This window comes from Ammospiza caudacuta, chromosome 1 (assembly GCF_027887145.1).
Source record: "Ammospiza caudacuta isolate bAmmCau1 chromosome 1, bAmmCau1.pri, whole genome shotgun sequence".
NCBI lineage: Eukaryota > Metazoa > Chordata > Aves > Passeriformes > Passerellidae > Ammospiza > Ammospiza caudacuta.
In genome coordinates this window covers 32,781,057-32,798,669 of record NC_080593.1, presented here as the reverse complement: position 1 = coordinate 32,798,669, position 17,613 = coordinate 32,781,057, and the positions used below count along the sequence as shown (strand labels likewise).

Genomic DNA, 17,613 nt, shown 5'->3' with positions numbered 1-17,613 from the left:
GGGACAGTGGTTTTTGGGGCACCAAGAGTGTAAACTGGTGCTCAACAACCTGGAGAGGGAATAGCTGCTGCTCAGATGAGTAATGAGCTCTGGGAGAGGCAGTGTTATCTCAGAGCCTGTGACTTGGGCATCCTTTCCTTGCTCCATTGTGCTCTGCTCTCTGTGATTCCTATCCCTGGTGGCTGCAGTGGCTGCATCCCTTTCCTCCTGTGCTGCTGCAGCCTGGGGATGTTGCAGTGTGCAGGGCAGTTGTTGGCAAGGCAGTGGGAAGGGAGCATGGCACTGTTCAGAGCCTTGCTGCAGTGCTCCTGAGGGCTCTGGCATCCCTGTGACACCACTGTTCATGCATGGCTGTGCTGCCTTGGATCTGGGATAGATGAAAGTGAAGGGGAATCTAGGGGAGACAACACATTTCAGCCACCATTTTACTGTGCAGAGGCTTGCAGCCCAGTTAGGTGTTTCCTTTCCTAAAGACCTTCTCAAGAACTGAAAGACTGGAGGTGTTGGAAGACCATCTACATTCCTTTTTTAAAAGTCATCCACATCCTTTCTTTATAATTCAGTAGTAACGTATGTTCTTTTGAAGCATCTAGGAGCCAAAGAGTTGAAGACTTGGTTACCATTTCTCACAAATTCACTGAAAATGTCTGTGAATAAGGAAATAAATGTGTTTAGAAATCAGCAAATCTACAACCTTACTCTCAGTGGACATTCTTCTTGCTATCTGGTACTTGTGTGCTTCCCAGAAAAAGGAACTGTGTGCTGGTTGGAATAGTACTGTTCCCATGGAACTATTTAGATCTGGGCAGTTTGTTTCTTTACTTTGGAAATTTGAGCAAGTGCAAACTTATTTATTTTAAAACAATATGTAGTAATGGATTGTAAAAGCAAGCTCTTTGCTTCAATTGGAGTCTTTAGACCATGACTTGTTGGGGGTGTTGTGGCTTTTTTAGTTTAGCATCTTAAAAGAATGGTTTTCTGAATCAATTAGTTGCATTTTGTGCTTCTGGGTGTAATAAAAAAATTGGGATTGTTGTTCTGCCTGACAGTTCTTCTCTCCACCACTCTTTACCTCTACAGAAATGTGGTAGTTTCTTTTAAAAGCAATATTCATACTGAAAAGCATAATAATAATAATGATCTCTGTTAAATTGCTGTGTGGTTCTCTGGTTTGTCAAGCAGTCCTTGGAGTTGGACACTGGTACTTACTAGTTTGGTACAAAGACTTCTTTTAGAAAAGTAGTATATTTATTAGGGAGAACACTTTGTCAGGATTGTGTACTAAGAATTCACCTTTCTGTGGAATTTCTTGATGTTAACTACATTCCAAGAAGAACATTCTCTGACTGAAAGCAATTTTGCAGGCTCAAGGGAGAATCTATGGAAAACTTAAAGAAGAAAATTTCTTTGGACCTAAAGAAGAAGTGAAACTTGAGGCTCATATAAAAGTGCCATCCTATGCTGCTGGTAGAGTTATTGGTAAAGGAGGCAAAACTGTAAGTAGCTGAAATAAAACCCTTAGTGTTGCTTAATTTTGTTTCATATTCAGTGTGTATATACACATAAAGCTTAAACTTTTAGCTAAACTAATTCTTTGATGTTACATTAAAGCAGGAGCTGTTTTCTTAACTGTACTTGTTACATTTTCCTTCCTTCTGCTGTGGAGTTGAAGCCAATCTTAGAATGATTTATTTCATTTCTAAATAAGTGGTAGGAATTTAAGACATGTTCAGACCTCAGTATTACCGAAAAAATCATACCTATCTTTGTTGCAATTAACTTGATGGCATTTCTTAGGCTCAGTTTGTTGTATAAAATAACATCACTGAGATTTTTCAATCCTAAAAAGGTGCTGGTGCTCTGCTGGTGCTCAGGTATTTTCATTTGATGTTAAGTCAGGAGCTAGATGATATTTGCAAAGACTTGGTTCAGTCTTGGGGGTCCATCCTGAGTGCAACAGGGTCTTTAGGTCAAGTGTCAAGAGGCAGTGTGGCCTCTTCATTTACTTGCAATGGCAAGAGGTTTAAGGACAAACATGTCTGAGAAGCTGCTCATCTAAAACTTTATTTACACAAAGATAAGCATTTCTAAAATAAAATTAGTTTAATGAGACAAAGACTCTTACCTCTACTTAACATGATGGAAGCCTGACAAGCTGCTGAAAATAATTTGAACAAATAGAATTTCCCACCTGCTCAGTCTGAAGCTCTTTATATTGTATAGGTTTTTGAAGGAAAAATATATAAACACTCTGGCATTTTTCTTCCCTATATTGTATGATTTTTCTGACCTTACACTTTTAAACTCAACTGTAAATACTGTGGCAACTATTTGCTTTTTTAAAGTCATGTATTTAACACCTTCTGTGTGTTGTATTTAGTCTTTAAAACACTTTTACAAACCCAGAGGACTTGGTGCTAATTTATGTTAAGAGACACGAGAGGCCCAGCTTGCAGAGTGCACACTGCTGCATAAAGATGCTTTCTGTTAGTGAGGGGTTTAAAAAAATGTAGCTTGGAGGATGATGTTTCAATGGTCTGTGTCTTTGAGGCTTGGTGGTTGTATAACATTTGTTAGTTTAAAGTTTTCTGACTTCTACTATCTGTTTATAGGTAAATGAGCTTCAAAACTTGACAAGTGCAGAAGTTGTAGTCCCTCGTGACCAGACACCTGATGAAAATGATCAGGTGGTTGTGAAAATAACTGGTCACTTCTATGCATGCCAGGTAGGAGGATTGCAATGATTTTCTGTATTTGCCTTGATGTTTCCATGGTCTTTCTTTTATAGCCATGTGCAGGAGCCAAGGGATGGAAGACTTTTGCTCAGGATACAGAAAGCAGTGCTTGCCAGGCTCCTCTGGTTGTCTTGCTGCAATAAGCTTTCCTCATGCCTGTGAGAGAGATTTATAACAATACTGCACGTTCACATATGCAAAAGTCTCTTAAATTCTTCTGTCAATTTATGCAGGCTCTGGCACTGCTAAAACTTTGCTAAAGCCCAAAGAAAACCCAAGTTGTGATTGGGCTGAAATTCAGAAGGAATAGAGACACAAGCCATACCATAGTATCTGGAAAGAATACACCCAGATATGTTATTCATCCACGTTGCCCAATCTCTTGATATAATATGATAAAGAAAAGGGTCACAAGATTCCTTCCTTCACTTAACTCAGACTTATTCCTTTTGATACTTTGCTGCAGGTGACTTGTAGTTTAGAAAGGAGATGAGGGGGCTGGGAAGTCCTGTAAGTCTGACCTTCTGGTTACCCTAGTGTATAAAAAAATTGTACCCTCTTTATTACAACAGTGGTTCTTATAAAGCATTTGTATTTCCAGAGAAGTAAAATTAAGGTTGTAGCTTCAATAATCTCAACATTGGTAGTCATCTACCTATTCTCCTGCTTTCTATGCTACAGATGAGAAAACTGACCATGCAAGTAGTTGAGGTAGGTTGAAAAGAGAAGAAAAATTAAAATTTAGGCTGTATATCATGATTAATCTCAAGTGTATTTTAATTGACAAGTAATCTAGTCAGTACTAGAAATTCAGTCATTCCAGATTTTTCTAATCCCAGTAGCATCTCTTGTTGGTTGTAAACAGCTGTCACTGCAGCATGGCATCATGATGGGCTGTTTCTTCTTCTTTGTGTCCTTCAGCTTGCTCAGAGAAAAATTCAGGAAATACTGGCTCAGGTAAGAAGGCAGCAGCAACAGCAAAAAACATTGCAAAGCGGACAGCCTCAGCCAAGACGGAAATAAAGGTTTAGGAAATGGCCCATCAGAGACAGATGCCAGACCAAAGACAGACTGTGTGACAGAGAGACAGGTGGTGAGCACCTGTTGAAGTTTTATGCAGAAGATCCACCAAGCCAATCACCTGTTCGAGGACCAGGCAACCGTTGAACGCTGTCTCTGAGAATGTATTCTTTAGGCTCTCTCAAACTTTTGAAACCCAGCTTTAAAATAAGGACCCCTTCACTTCCCTTTTGTTCTATTCTCACAATTTAACATAAACTCGTTAGTCTTTTTTATTGTTCTTGTTATTCCCCAACAACTTTAGAACTTGGTTTAATGAAGCTTTCTCTTCTGAGTTCACTGGTTAAAAAAAAAAGAAAAGAAAAAACCAACAAAAAAAAAGAAAAGGCATTGCTCTTATAGGTCCAGTTGTAAAAGAATAAACACATTTGGAGGGTGGGATTGCGGGTGGGCTAGGGTTAGAGCAAGGGTATTGACAAGAGTTTAAGTGTTAGTCCCAATGTTGAAACAAGTGGCATTTTTTAAAAAGAATTTGGTTGCATTTTTACATAACACTGCCATGAATAACCTAAGGGAAGTGTTGAATGGTGTTGGCCAGGGCATAAAAAGATAAATATGCATTTTACTAAACTACCTCAGGCATTTAGTACCTCAATGAGAAATTGTTCCTTTTTTGCTTTTTTTTTTTGGTATTTTGTATACTTTATAAAGCTAATAGTTCTTGAGCATTTTATTTTTTTAAAAAAAATTAAAATTTGATCAGCCACCAGCCAGGAGTACTACAGACTTATCGGGGAAAAATATAGTAGAGCACTTCTAGCTGCTGGCTGATGGGAGTAAGGTGGGTAAAAAAAACACAGCCTCAGATTTCCTGAGGGCTTCAACACCATCATTTGTTTAAAAAAAATTCAATGAATGTTCAAAAGATAGTGAATGATGCCAACATTCTGATAGCAGCAATGCCGTTTAGTTTTCTTTTAAGATGGGATGAAAAAGTTTGTGACGGTACTTTTTTGGGAACAGGACAAGGAAGTGATGGCAAGAGGCTGGGGTTGGGGGAAAAATTTAGAAGGCTGCAAGAGGCTGAATTTTTTTTTTGTGCTACTTGATTGAATGCATTAACCCTTTGTGCCTTTGACCATCACTACCTAATAATGCTACATTTAACCATTTGCAGCCCATTTGGACTTTGCCATTTTGTTCAAAGAGCAAGCTTCATCTTCAGTTTGATAGAACACTTGATCTGCTGGAGCATTTTTTTGAGGCCAGAAGGGTCTCTGCTGTCTGCAGATCACATCATACTGCTTTCAGTTACCACGATGGGGGAAGGTCAAACAGTGTTTGATCACATTGAAAGATAATGAAAGGCTAAGTTTACATATCCAGCCGCTGTTATGGGCCACACTAAGCCACTTTGAAGGTTTTGAAAATGATTACAAGAAAAAAAAAACAAAACAACAACCTCTCTAGCCTGGCTTATAATAGATGCAGCAGGATTTATGCACGTTCTGCAACCAACCATTAGAGGAGAACAAAAAAAAAATGTCAAAAGGCAGGGATAACAGGAAAGTTACCAAATTTTTAAATTTCCAAATGTAATTTGAATGATGATTGTGGTAATAGTGACACATTCAAGTTTCTACAATAAACTTCAGTCTACCTCAGTTTAAGAAAAAAAAAATGTGGCAACACATGGTGCATAAAGACTGCTGTGTGTGTGTGTGCGCGTGCGCGCCTGTGTGTGTGTGGTCGACAGAGCCATGCTATTACCTCTGAACCTTTTTTTGTGATGTTTTTTGTGCATGAGATGATCAGAATCACCATGCTGCACTGATTTGAGGGGCACAGCGAGCAAAAACATTTGTTTCATCATTTTGTTATCTACCTCTTAGGTTCATGTTGAAATAGAGGCATTACTACATAGACTAGATAATTTTCCCAAAGATCATTGTTGTACAGATTAGATAATTTTGAAAATGGTCTGAAGTGTTTTTCCTGCATCTCTTCTTTACTAATTGGTTTAAAAACCACAAACTTATGTTGTAGTTTTAGCAAAGAAAATGAGTTTCTTTTCCTTTTTTGACAGTGACCTTCATCTAGCCTTTAGGATAATTTTTTTTTTCTTACAATGAATTTAAAATTACTGAAGTATGGAAAGTACATAGCATTTTAATTTTTGTTGAGGCTTAAGTCAGTTGGACGTTCCTTTCCTAACATTTGAGAAGGATTTGACTTATTTTCCATTAAAAATTACTTTACAGATAGGCGCTGCATTTACATCTGCTGATTTAAATACTGTCATCTCTCTTAAATTTCTAGACTTAATATGGTATCTCATGTTTTTCTTTTCAATTGAGACTTGGTAATTTGGAGTATTTGGGAATAGCTAGAAAGTAAATACTGTAAATGATTTCAATATCCAGAAAGTATGGATCATTTTTCATCTGTAATGTGCCCCCCAATGCAGCTCTACTTGCCAGATGCCTCTGAATGGAATAAAGAGTTTAACTCCTATCATCAGATACAGTTGTGTGGTGTTTTTTTAAATTATTGAGGCATAGGGACAGACCGTCCCGAGTACTTGCGGTTCTTTGATCAAGTTGCTTTTCTGTCCATAATAACTGGATAAGGATGAGCAGTAACCTAGAGGTATTCATTCCACAGCTGCTAGGACAGCCAGGTTACAATGTTTCCTCTTCCCAATAGAAGCTGTGATTCTGTGGCTTGTAATGAATCTTGTCCCTCCCATCTAACAATGCCATATTGTCTGTAGGACAGCCCATGCTTTATGGTTTGCCTTGCATCATTCACTTGAGCTCATTTGCTGTGGAAGGAACGTGGACTTGACAGTCCTGACTGTCAGGACAAACATGAGATTAGAAATGCAGTAAATTTTTTTTGGGGGGGTGGTTAGGGGGAGAGGGGAGGCAGTTTTTACCCAGTCTTTACTGTGGTGGTCTTGGAATGATGAAGCTTTGTCATTAATGTGGCTCTAGAAGCTTGGACAGGCAGAACCAGTCACATAGGCAAACAAATTTGCTGGCGATCTCTCACCCCTACCATGACCACCCAAACACACCACTTGCCAGTGAGGTGGTATCACCTCTCCATTTAGATCCTTGTTAACATTATTTCGTGTAAAACGAGACCAGATGTTTAACTGAATGCTTGCATGAGAGGGATGAGTTGGGGAATGAAGGAGCATCATGAATTGCACAATTCCCTATCTTTTCAAAGAGAACTGGGAAGCCCAACTTGTTTTCCAAACTCCTTCACCTTCCTACTTCACAGCTCATTTCCTGGGATCAACCAGCAGAAAGAGGGAACTGAAGAAATTATGTCTGTAGAAGGCACTGCATAGAGTATTGCATTTCACAGGGCACCCTAAGCTCATTTCTCCATGTGAATATCAAGCTTTCCTCTCAGAAAACAGCACCCTGTCACTTGAGCAGCATAAAAAGTCAAGCCTTGCTTTGTACTGCTGGTGCATTGTGACAGCTCAACCCCTGACTGTTTTAAGCATTTGCTTTATCATAACATTCTTATTTGCTTCTAACCTTCCAGAGCTTTTATTCTTAAGCTGCAATTTCCAAGGCATGCGCTCTTTTCCATTAAACGGAGCATGTGTGCTGTGCAAGACAGCCTGGGCTTGATATGGGTGAGGTGGAGGATTCTTAAACAAACATGAGAAACTGTTGAGAAAGAGCCCAGTTTGAGTGCTAACAGAGATGTTAGCTCAAGTGACTGACACAAACACTGCTTGAAAATGAAGTTACTCAGATGCAGTGCAAGAAATCAGAGAAATGATGACAAACGTTTCACTTAATGGTTTCTCCTGTTCATCTCATCAAGGGATCCTTCACAGAGCCAAACCTACATGTACCTGTCCAGAAGGACTGAATGCTGAATCCACACACTCCTTGCACAAACTGTTTGGTATTTTTATTTTACCCAGAAACCACCTGATTTATCCAAATGAAATAATTCCCAAATATCTTCTTTCCAAAAGGGCTTTAGTGTTGCACAGTACTGATCATCCAGGCTGGGTTAATTCCTACCTCCCAGCTTCTGGGACTATCAGGCCATAGTCTCACCAAGGCAGGCAGGTAACATGGTTGGAGCACTGCAGCAGCTCACCAGAGATTAGAAATGCTTCTTTTAAATGGATGAGAACCAATTTCTTTCCCTAGGCCAGCAGTTCTGATTGTTTAATAGCAACCAGTAGATGTTCATAGAACTCCTTTTCACATTATTCTTTGCCAGTTAAGACAGCTATATTTAATTTACTGGGTTTTTTTCTCTTCTGTTTTTTTTGTCTTTTAGACTAGTAACCCTTGTCACCTCTAAGAGTTCTAGCCTGTTCACACAGTTGTTGTTTTCTGGGTACTCCTTTTGTTACTGCTCTTTCAGACAGGATACTGTACGTGGTTCTGGTTACTAAAAGTGGGTTCATATGATGGTGTAATGTTTGCTGCACCTACCTCTATTCAGCACATATAACTTATCCACAATAGCAGTAAAAGGGAAATGTTTCAGGGAATGAGTTGAAGTTACTCCTACGCATCCCTCCTAGGAGGAAATGCCTGATTTAGAACCCATCAGGCTGTAAGACAGCCAAGGCTATCTTTCTCCCTGTGATTACTTTCAAAAAGTGTCACAAAGCATTTTGAAAACCTTTCTCTGCAGTTATATTTCCCAACAACATATTTGTTTTGTGGGCAAAGATGTTTTACCTGCATGGTTTAACTACACTTAACAAATACCCTTCATTGCAGAACTATCTGCTGCCTTGTATCAAAGAGCAGGTCAACTTGGAGGCAATCATTCGTTAAAAACAGAGGTTAGACACAGCAAGAAAACATGACCTGAAATAGAGGGAGAAGTGGGTTTTGGTTTGTTTGGATTCTTTTAAAAAAACACACTTCCTCCTGAACAACACAGCTACACAAAGTGAGCACAAAGACCAGGCTCACTTTAGCCTTACAAACAGAAGACGGTGTGCTGGGCAGAGATGCAGACAGGGCTTGCAGAAATTTGTGGGCTATGAGGAGAAAAAGGTCATTATCCTCAAGATCTCCCATTTCTGCTTTCTGATACATGGCAGAGCAAACTTCCCCAAGAGGAAGAGATCCTACTCCAGTGGTAACATTCCTGTCCTGTAGTACAGAAAAGCATGTTGTTTTATACAGACAAATTGGTTACCACCTTGAAGTTCTTTAACTGGTTATCAGACCATGCATCAGTCATGCTAAGAACACTGAACAGTGACTTCTGAAAGTGCTGAACAGTCCATTCCCACTTCAAAGAGTTGAAAGTTTTCACTGCCATAGTGTATTGTCTCAGTGCCCCTTTTCAGAAAGCAGGTGAGAGGAAAGCTAAGAGAGGAGTCAACTGCACACGAAGGATGAGCTGAATCCTCTCACATGAAAACAAGTAATTGAAGCACTTCAGTTTGGGGCTTTTTTATTATTATTAAAACCAGGTTTGCCTTGGCTGGAAAACTGATTTACTGTTCTGATAACTCAAAGCACATTTATTTGTCACTGTTGCTCTTGGCTTTTATGTTCTCAGTAACACCAGTTTGTTTTCTGTCCCCCCTTCAGACCATGTCTTGCTTTATTGTGACCAGAAGCAAATGGCTCAACACAAGAAGTGTCATCTCAACTGTAGTATTTCACAGTTTTTCCTTGCAGCACTCCATTCTGTTTTGCACTGCCACTACAGGGTGTCTTCCAAAGATATTAGAAAAACAATTACTCTAGGGGCTGAGCAAGAGTTCCAGCTTAAGCAGCTGTCTTTGCCCCGCTCCTCTCACTGCAAACTCCACTAAGCCAATGGCTCCCCTGGGAAGCTCTGATAGGATTCCTTTGACATTTCATGGTTGGACTCTAATCTTGAGGGTTTTTTGCAATCTCAATGATTCTATGATGCTGCTCACTTTAGCTTGCTCAGAACTCTACCTGGGCACACCCAATAAAACCACAGTTTTGTACTGATCAACTGTACTGACTACTCAGCTCTCAAGACTCTAAGACTCAGGCACTCTCATCCTCTTTCCATGCAGTAGCTGCTTTAAGTTCTTGTCTCAAGACGATCACTGCTGTTGGGAGTCAGTCCAAAGATAAAGTCCTTTGGCAGGGACTGTGGAATCATCTGTGCTAACTGGTCATCATAGGGACCAAGAGTCCACAGCTTCTCCAGTTCATAAACCTCTCGTGTCTCTGGCAGCATGAAATGAACCACTATGTTACCTGCACAGAACAGAAATTCACAATGAATTAATGACAACAGTAAAGCACTACTACACCTTCAGCTGAGCAGAGTTCAAGCCCTCCACCCCCTTTCTGGCTAGATACAACACGACAGCTGATAAAAGTCCTTTCCTAAGCTGCTGCTTCCACTTTCTCAGTGTTAGGAATTTGTCAGTCTTTCAAAAAACTCCAAGACTACAGTAACAATATATGAGACACAATTCTTTAAAATAAGACACTATCACAAGACTCCAAACCAAAGAAATTATGGCTTCTATGGGACAGATGAAATACAAAAGGAATTTCAGTGAAAGAGTCCCCTAAGGTGATAGATGGATTTTAAGCTTTCTTGTATTGTCAGCATTCTGCTAAAGCCAAAGTAATTCTTCCTAGGAGTGTTGCTCACACTTTTCAGGTGGTTTTTACAATGAAATAGGTTCAGACTTTGATGTACTAAGTTTTTCTGGTTTCATTAATTCTGTGCCAACAGCAGAGAATGTTAATTCCAGTGTTTGTCTAATGCACTTTTCTGTAGTTATTCCCTTGAATTCCAATTAATTTTCAGTTATTACCCTCAATAATTATTATCATAAGGTAGCCAAGGCTTAACATCAGTGGCTGCAGTGCTCCTCACTCATCTGTAGGTGAAGCTTTCATCTTTTAGGTCAAAACACCAAGCCAGGGGGTGAGATTCTAAAAGTAGCAGTGAAGGAGAACTGCTTTTTGAATGTAGTCTTTTGTATTTGTGTAGAGTTCCACACTTGTAGAATAAAAAATTAAACTCAGTGTCTTAGGACTGAGGTTTTACCCCATGTGGTGGTATGATCTGGACAGTGAAAAAGTGTGTTCAATAGTTCACTAGTAAGGCAGTGTACCGTGAGCTCCCATTTACCCAAACATGGATTACAGAAACCTCAGGAAACTGACTGAAGTAGCTTTTTTCCCCACTATTGTTACCTTCAATTTATTAGGACCTGTTTTAGCCACTGAAGAGTAGTTACTGGTTTTTTTCCTAAATGGCAAAGATATTTAATGGAAAATCATTTATTATCTCAGTGAGTTCAAGCAACAATTGGAATTCCCAAACAGCAGAGAACTGTGAACTTTCCACAGCAACCAGGGTCCATGGTGAGATGCTTCTGTCAACAAAGAGCTCATGCAGAACTTTTGTTTTTCTCAGATTCACAAATATTTACCAAAATCAATGCACAGCCAGTCATCTGTCTCTTTTCCTTCAATCTGAATATGAGGACCACCTTCTTCTTTGAGATGCTTGTACTGAGAAAAAAAAAAAAAGAATGGCAGAAAATTAAGTATTTTACATTTATTTAAAAAGCACTCAAACTTAACAGAGAAGCTTGACTTTGCTGAGTTGTTTCAAAGCTTAAATGGGTTAGATTGCTTCATGCTGGTCCTGGGGTCTGCACAAAAGAAAAAGGCTAATATACATTTGTACTAATGGAAAATATATACAGATTTCTCAAATCTGAAATCCTAATGCTCTGGATTCCCATGCCATTGTCCAAGAATTTTGCAGGTATCTTTTATCAAGATGAATACTAAATACAACTGTCTTTCCATTACTGGGTCAGGGGAGGGGGCAGCTCAAAGCAGGGCTGCCCAAGGTCAGCCAGGGAAAGTGGGCAGCTCCCTGTGGTGCCTTTTGTAGTGTCAGCTTGAGAGGCTCAGCTCTCCCCAGGCAGTACATGAAGAACCCAAACACCCACCAGGGCTGGAGGAATTTGACAGCTCAAGGCTGAAGTATGGCCACTTTCAGACCTGGCCATAACCTACTTGTTCCTCTACTAGGAGTATTGACAGAAATGGCTCCAGAAATCCATTCTGCCATGGAAGACAGAACACAAACCAACTGTACCAGCATGGCAAATGAGTCTCACTTCACTGGGAATGCAATTACCACAAAATGCAGCTGTTAGCTGCTGGGTAATGATGCTAGTTTGCAAACCAGCATAGAAAACTTTCAAAACGTTAACTCAGAACCATTTCTACCTTCCTGTCTTTAAGATGGCTTGTGAGGTATCTTCAAAAGACTCCAACAGTCTGCTCAAAACGCTAAAAAGCCCAGTGTGAATTGCCATCAGGTATCATCAGGCTGCAAAAGCTGATCCCTGCTACAAGTTTGCAAGCCTTATCTTTAGAGCTGGGTAAGGTGGAGTTACAATACAGCCAAGTGTTAGCTTCCTCCTCTGACAGCAAACCAGATGGGGATGTGGGCCTCTGCCACTCACAAGCTTCTGGAAGCAGAACAGGAAGATCTCATGCTACACCTGAGCACCTCTTAGCTTTACTGTGAGTAAATCACAAGGGTGTAGGAATGGCAGTAAAGCTTGCCAAGTGCCTGGCAGCACTCTGGAGCACTTGCTGTGCTTTACCTCTTAAGCTTCAGCTACTTTTTACCTAGAAAATTTCCAGTGTGAGACAAACTCAGCCAGCCCCAAGTACTTGACCAGGCTCCCCAGTTTCTCAGGATGCCCAGGAGGACACCATGCAGCCTCCCAAGAGGCTCTGCCCTTGCAAAATTGCTGCTTTTACAGCCACCAGAGGGTGCAGCCAAGTTTCTGCAGGGCAGGTGGTACTCACTGATCTCTCCTGGTCTGGGGGAATGAAAAACTGTTAAGACTACAAGTTATACAAGCAATAGAGTACATACTAAACACTCTGATTTCGCATACTCAAATCACATTAATGCAACTTCCAGCCTAAGGCAACATTTTGGTTTGCACAGATGAGCCAGTTCCTGCAGAGAACACAAGAAACTTCCCATACCTGCTCTGAAAGGCCCTGAAAAGCTAAACCATCACTCCCACTCTCCTTTCCCCCCTGAGTCTCACAGCTGAAACCAGCGGGATGGGAAGGAAGAGAGCAAAACCAACAGTGAAAGGAAAACCAGGGTCAGGAAGGGAAATAAAGTGGGTGGTGAGAAGGCAAACTCCAGGCTGAGTACAGACAGCTGATTGACGGGGCCGGTCATATTCCTCATGCTGTGCTTTCTAACAGCTGCATGGCTCTTCTCAGGAAAGAAAGTTTCCCCCTCCTGAGTTTCACCCTCATCTCTAAGCTCAACCGGTAATTTTATTCTGACCTCCATTCTTGTACTGAAAAGTTCTCCTTCTTCCAAAGGCAAGCAGCAGAGGATTTCTGAGCAAGGATGGCTGCTGCTGCCTCTCCTCTCCTGCAGTACATGCACAGCAGGGGGACCATTAACCACCAGTTTGCTTAAAGCTCGTGAGCGGATCCTGAGCCTCTTAAGAGGCCAACTTTTTTTCCAGCCTTACAATGTATCTGAGAAAGTGGAAATTTTAAGGATTGAGGCTTGAGAACAGCTCTTTTGAATGACTGGGAATAGGACTGGTGCTTGCTGGACAAAAATAAAGGCAGACACAGGCCATCGTCACCATCTCACATCATTCATGTTCTAGTCACCCAACTGTGTCCTCAGCGTTCCACATACAGAGAGGTCTGTTCCTAAAACCTAATACCTGCATTTTGTGCAGTACTCCTAAAGGAAAAAACCCAGTTACTTCCTAGATGTATCCAGGACTAAATTACATAATGCCATCAGTTTTATCTTACCTGGTACACCTCTACACATACAATCCTGGGGTAATTCCCATCACAACACTTAAACCATTCCCAAAACTCAGAGAGAGCAGCAAGAACTATGGTCTTACCATTTTCAGCATGTAATTCGCCATTGCATGAAGATGCCGTGGTGAAAATCCGCTCACAATTATAAAATAATCACAGTATTTTAGTTCTGGAGATAGCTGGATGACACAGATGTCTTTAGCATTTTCCTGCCTCAGCAGTGCTACAGCCAAGTCAATGTTGAACTTGGGAAGAACAGTATCTGGAGCACACAGAAAAATAGTACAGTGGGAAATTTTCTTTTTAATTGCAAAAATAAATCACTTAGAGCCATAAAATAACAATACCTGAATTACAGCCTAAGCCTGTCACTCACTGAGTTTGGTTTGATACTGACAATGCAACATGAACTGCAGATTTTTTAAAATCACTTTTACAGCCACCAAAGTGGAGAAGTAAGCACTCTTCCAGTAAACAACACCATCACTAATTGTAACAGTTACCCAAATGAAACTGTGCTTTTTGCTAACTTACTTATTTCTTGTTGTTGCTATTTAAAAGCCAATAATATCATTCACTTGTCAATGTAGATTAATTAAACCTAAGGACTCCAAGAGACATTATTAAAACAACAGACAAAATGGAAAATATTTCAGAACGATGCTTTTCAACAACCTGTGATAATACATTGTGATTAAACTGTTCTAGAATCTCAAGTAGAAGAAACCAATATTTTAAAAACTGAGCTGACATGATGCAGAGTGAAGACATGTTTTTATCTGCAGGCAGAGTAAGGCCACTTTTTTTTCTTTTTCCCTAGCCTGACCTGGTGCAGAGCATTATGATATTGTAGAGGAAGCTTTAGTCCTTCAACAGTTTAAGGAAGCCAGCTTACAGAACAGTAAATCAGTGAAACTATGTTCTGTTCACACCATGAAAAAAGTTTATTTCTAATTTGTCCCAATTAGGTAGATGCAACTTGTATGCACACTTTAGGCATAATTTGAATCTGTCAGCAGTGCTAGTCTGCCACTATAAAACGAACATTAGTGCAGACTGAGCATCAGCACAAAGCCAAGCTTTATATTTCCCAATATAACAAAAAAGCCAAACAAAGGAACAATAGCTACAATTATATGCATGAATGGGGATAAGAAATTGGATCAGATCTCTGTAAATTTAAGGCTTTCAGCTCAGGGCACTCTTTCAACTTTCAGCTGTGGTCACACATCTTGAAAAGCAGCAGTGGCCACAGATCCTCCGGACACAGTGGTGTTACAGAAAGCAAATATTTGCCTGGTAGCCACCTGAGAAGCCTCCAGAGCCTGTCTGGAGAACGGCTGGGTGAACATCACCAGGCACTGCCCGTCTCGGTCAGATCCAGGCTGTGGGGAACAGCCGCAGCCCAGCCCCGGGCACACCCGGCCTGTCCCTGTCCCTGTGCCGAGGCTGTTACCGAAGGGCACGGCACGGCACAGCAGGGCATGTCACGGCACGGCACGGCAGGGCACCGCACAGCAGGGCATGTCACGGCACGGCACGGCAGGGCACCGCACAGCAGGGCATGGCATGGCACGGCACCGCACAGCAGGGCATGGCACGGCGTGCGGCCGGCAGGGATCCCTCACACACACCCGGACCGGCACCGGGCCCCCTGCACACGGCCGGCTCCTCGCTTCCCAGCAGCGCTGCGGAGGCCGTGCCGGCCCGGTGCCGTGACCCCGAGCCCGCGGTCCCGGCCGGTCCCTCACGGCACTGGGCACGGCGAGGATCCCCCGCAGCTGCAGGCGCGATTCCACGTGTGCCCTTTCCTCAAGAGGCGGCACACTCCGCTCAAGGTCCCGCTAGGCACCTCCGCAGCGCGGCCCCGGGCTGGGCCCTACCTGCCGGCTGGCGCTGCTCCGCCGCCCCCAGCGCCCCGGGCCCGGCTCCGCCTCCCGCCGCCGCCGCGCAGCCCCGACCCGGCGGGGCCCGGGATGGCGGCGGCTCCGCCCGCGGGGCGCCCCCGGCCGCGGCCCCGAGCGGCCGCAGGAGCCGCCGCGCTCCCGCCAGCGCCCGCCACATGCCGCCCGCGCCCCGCCCTTCCTCTCCCGGCATAGCGCCTCGCCATTGGCCGGCGGCGGGGCCGCCCTCTCTCCTGATTGGTGCAGCCGGCTGCCGGTCGGGCCGCGGCGCGCGCGCGGCGCTGGCCCCTGGGCGGCCCCGCTGGGCCCGCGGTTCCTCCGCCCGGAGCGGCCGCTGGCTCCGGGGGCGGGCGGTGGGGTGGGCCCACACAGGGTCACAGAGCCATAGACAGGCTTGGGTCGGAAAGGAGGTTAAAGATCGTCCCGTTCCGACCTGCCTGCCGTGGGCAAGGACACCTTGGTGGCTCAGAGTCCTGGCTTTGAGCACTTCCCAGGGATGAGGCATCCACAACTTCTCTGAGCAACCTATTTCAGTGCCTCACCACCCTCACAGTAAAGAAATTTTTCCTAATACCTAAACGTACTATCGTTCAATTTGAAGCCGCTTCCCCTTGTTCTGTTGCTCCTCAGCCTTGTGGTGTCCCTTGTCCTCCCGCATGGAGCCAGAGCGCAGATGCAGGTTAACCTGGGGATACGTCCTGAGGGGGCTGATTGGTACCGTGCCTTGGGAACATGGGCCAGAGGGCAGCAGAAGGGTCAGTTTTAAAGATGGTTTGACATGTCTGGATTTGAGAGGAAAGATCGTTCTTGCTCTGTAAACACCACTGTGTTATGCTGGGTTGTTGGGCAGCTGGAAAGGGCAGGTACAGTACATGGGCGCTTCCGTACACACCTAAACCACATATCCCAGCTCAAGCCTTTTGCCCCCTTTTATAGGCTACAGTTTTGCCTAAAAAACTGCACCTTGTTTGAAACTAACATGGTTTTCCTGTGGAATGTGTTTTCTGTTTGTGTAATTCCTGCATGGTGTTAATGGGCACAGGCTGGTAGGCTTGCTATGGAGAAAGTTGTCAAGGGCTGAGAAATTATGGCCTTTAAGCATTTGTATTTAATGTGGGTGAAACATATCCCTCCACCTCCCTCCCCTAGAAATCCAGGAGTTTAAAGGGACACTAAAATAAGAGAATTACCATTCAGAATGTTTTTCCCACTCTCACGAAGTATGATGGTCAAATATTAAGGTTTAAAAGACATAGTCATGGATGGTGCCAGACTCCTTCTGGTGGGGCCCAGCAACAGGGCAAGGAGCAGTGGCCATAAACTAAAACCAAGAAGTTTCACCTAAACATGAGGAAGAACTTCTTTACATTGAGGATGGCAGAGCTTTGGAACACGATGTGCAAGGAGGTCATGGAATCTCCCTCTCTGGAGACATTCCAAACCCTCCTGGACACGCTCCTGCGTCATTTGCTGTAGGTCTCCCTGCCTTGGCTTGGGGTCTGGACTAGATGATCTCCAGATCCTTCCAACCCAACAAATCTGGGATTATGGAATTCTGTGTGAATTGTAAGGACCTGTAGTGATAAAAGCTTTATCATTAAAGAAAATTTGACTATGCTGCACGAAGCTGGAAGTGATTGCTTGTACTAATAAGCCACAGTGTCTGGATGACTCTTGCAAAGTTTTGTTTCATTCCTCTACAATTCCTTCAGAGACTGGTGTTTTAAAGCCTTGATTTCAGCTTAATAATACTTTTGGTAAGAAAAAAGTGCCACATCTGATGAGCCTTAATTGTGTGCTATAAAAAATATTCAAGAAAAAAAAGAGGGGAGGAGCAAAATAAGTGGTTTGAAATTGCAACTCAATTTTTAAAGTCATTCTTAACAAACTTGCTACCCAATTGATGTTTCTGTTTCTTTTGAAGACACGTTTGAAAGGATGTTCTTTCTATGAAGACAATGTACATTTATCTTTGATGTCATTCTTGATGTTATTTCTCCAAAGGGAATGCCTGAAACCTGTCTTGTAACATTTGCTGACATTCACAAATCTGTTGTTTGTCAGCTGTTCTTGCCTTTGAAGGACATGAAGCTC

At 42.7% G+C, this 17,613-nt stretch overlaps 2 protein-coding genes across 2 annotated transcripts in view; one reads left to right on the top strand and one right to left on the bottom strand.

Moving 5' to 3' along the window:
- IGF2BP3 (insulin like growth factor 2 mRNA binding protein 3) overlaps positions 1-6,252 on the top strand; it is a 112,348-nt gene extending 106,096 nt beyond the window's left edge. The window contains exons 14-16 of the mRNA XM_058805763.1: positions 1,365-1,496; positions 2,613-2,726; positions 3,657-6,252. Coding sequence (XP_058661746.1) covers positions 1,365-1,496; positions 2,613-2,726; positions 3,657-3,758 — 348 coding nt within the window. The 3' untranslated portion in view covers positions 3,759-6,252. The remainder of the gene's footprint in view (positions 1-1,364; positions 1,497-2,612; positions 2,727-3,656) is intronic.
- Positions 6,253-7,700: 1,448 nt separating this feature from the next.
- On the bottom strand, positions 7,701-15,679 carry MALSU1 (mitochondrial assembly of ribosomal large subunit 1). The gene is made up of 4 exons (XM_058813068.1): positions 15,499-15,679; positions 13,699-13,877; positions 11,203-11,284; positions 7,701-10,006 (listed from the first exon to the last, which is right to left on the bottom strand). The coding sequence occupies exons 1-4, from the start codon at positions 15,677-15,679 to the stop codon at positions 9,828-9,830; spliced, it is 621 nt and encodes a 206-aa protein (XP_058669051.1). The 3' UTR covers positions 7,701-9,827.
- Between the last annotated feature and the right edge of the window lie 1,934 nt (positions 15,680-17,613).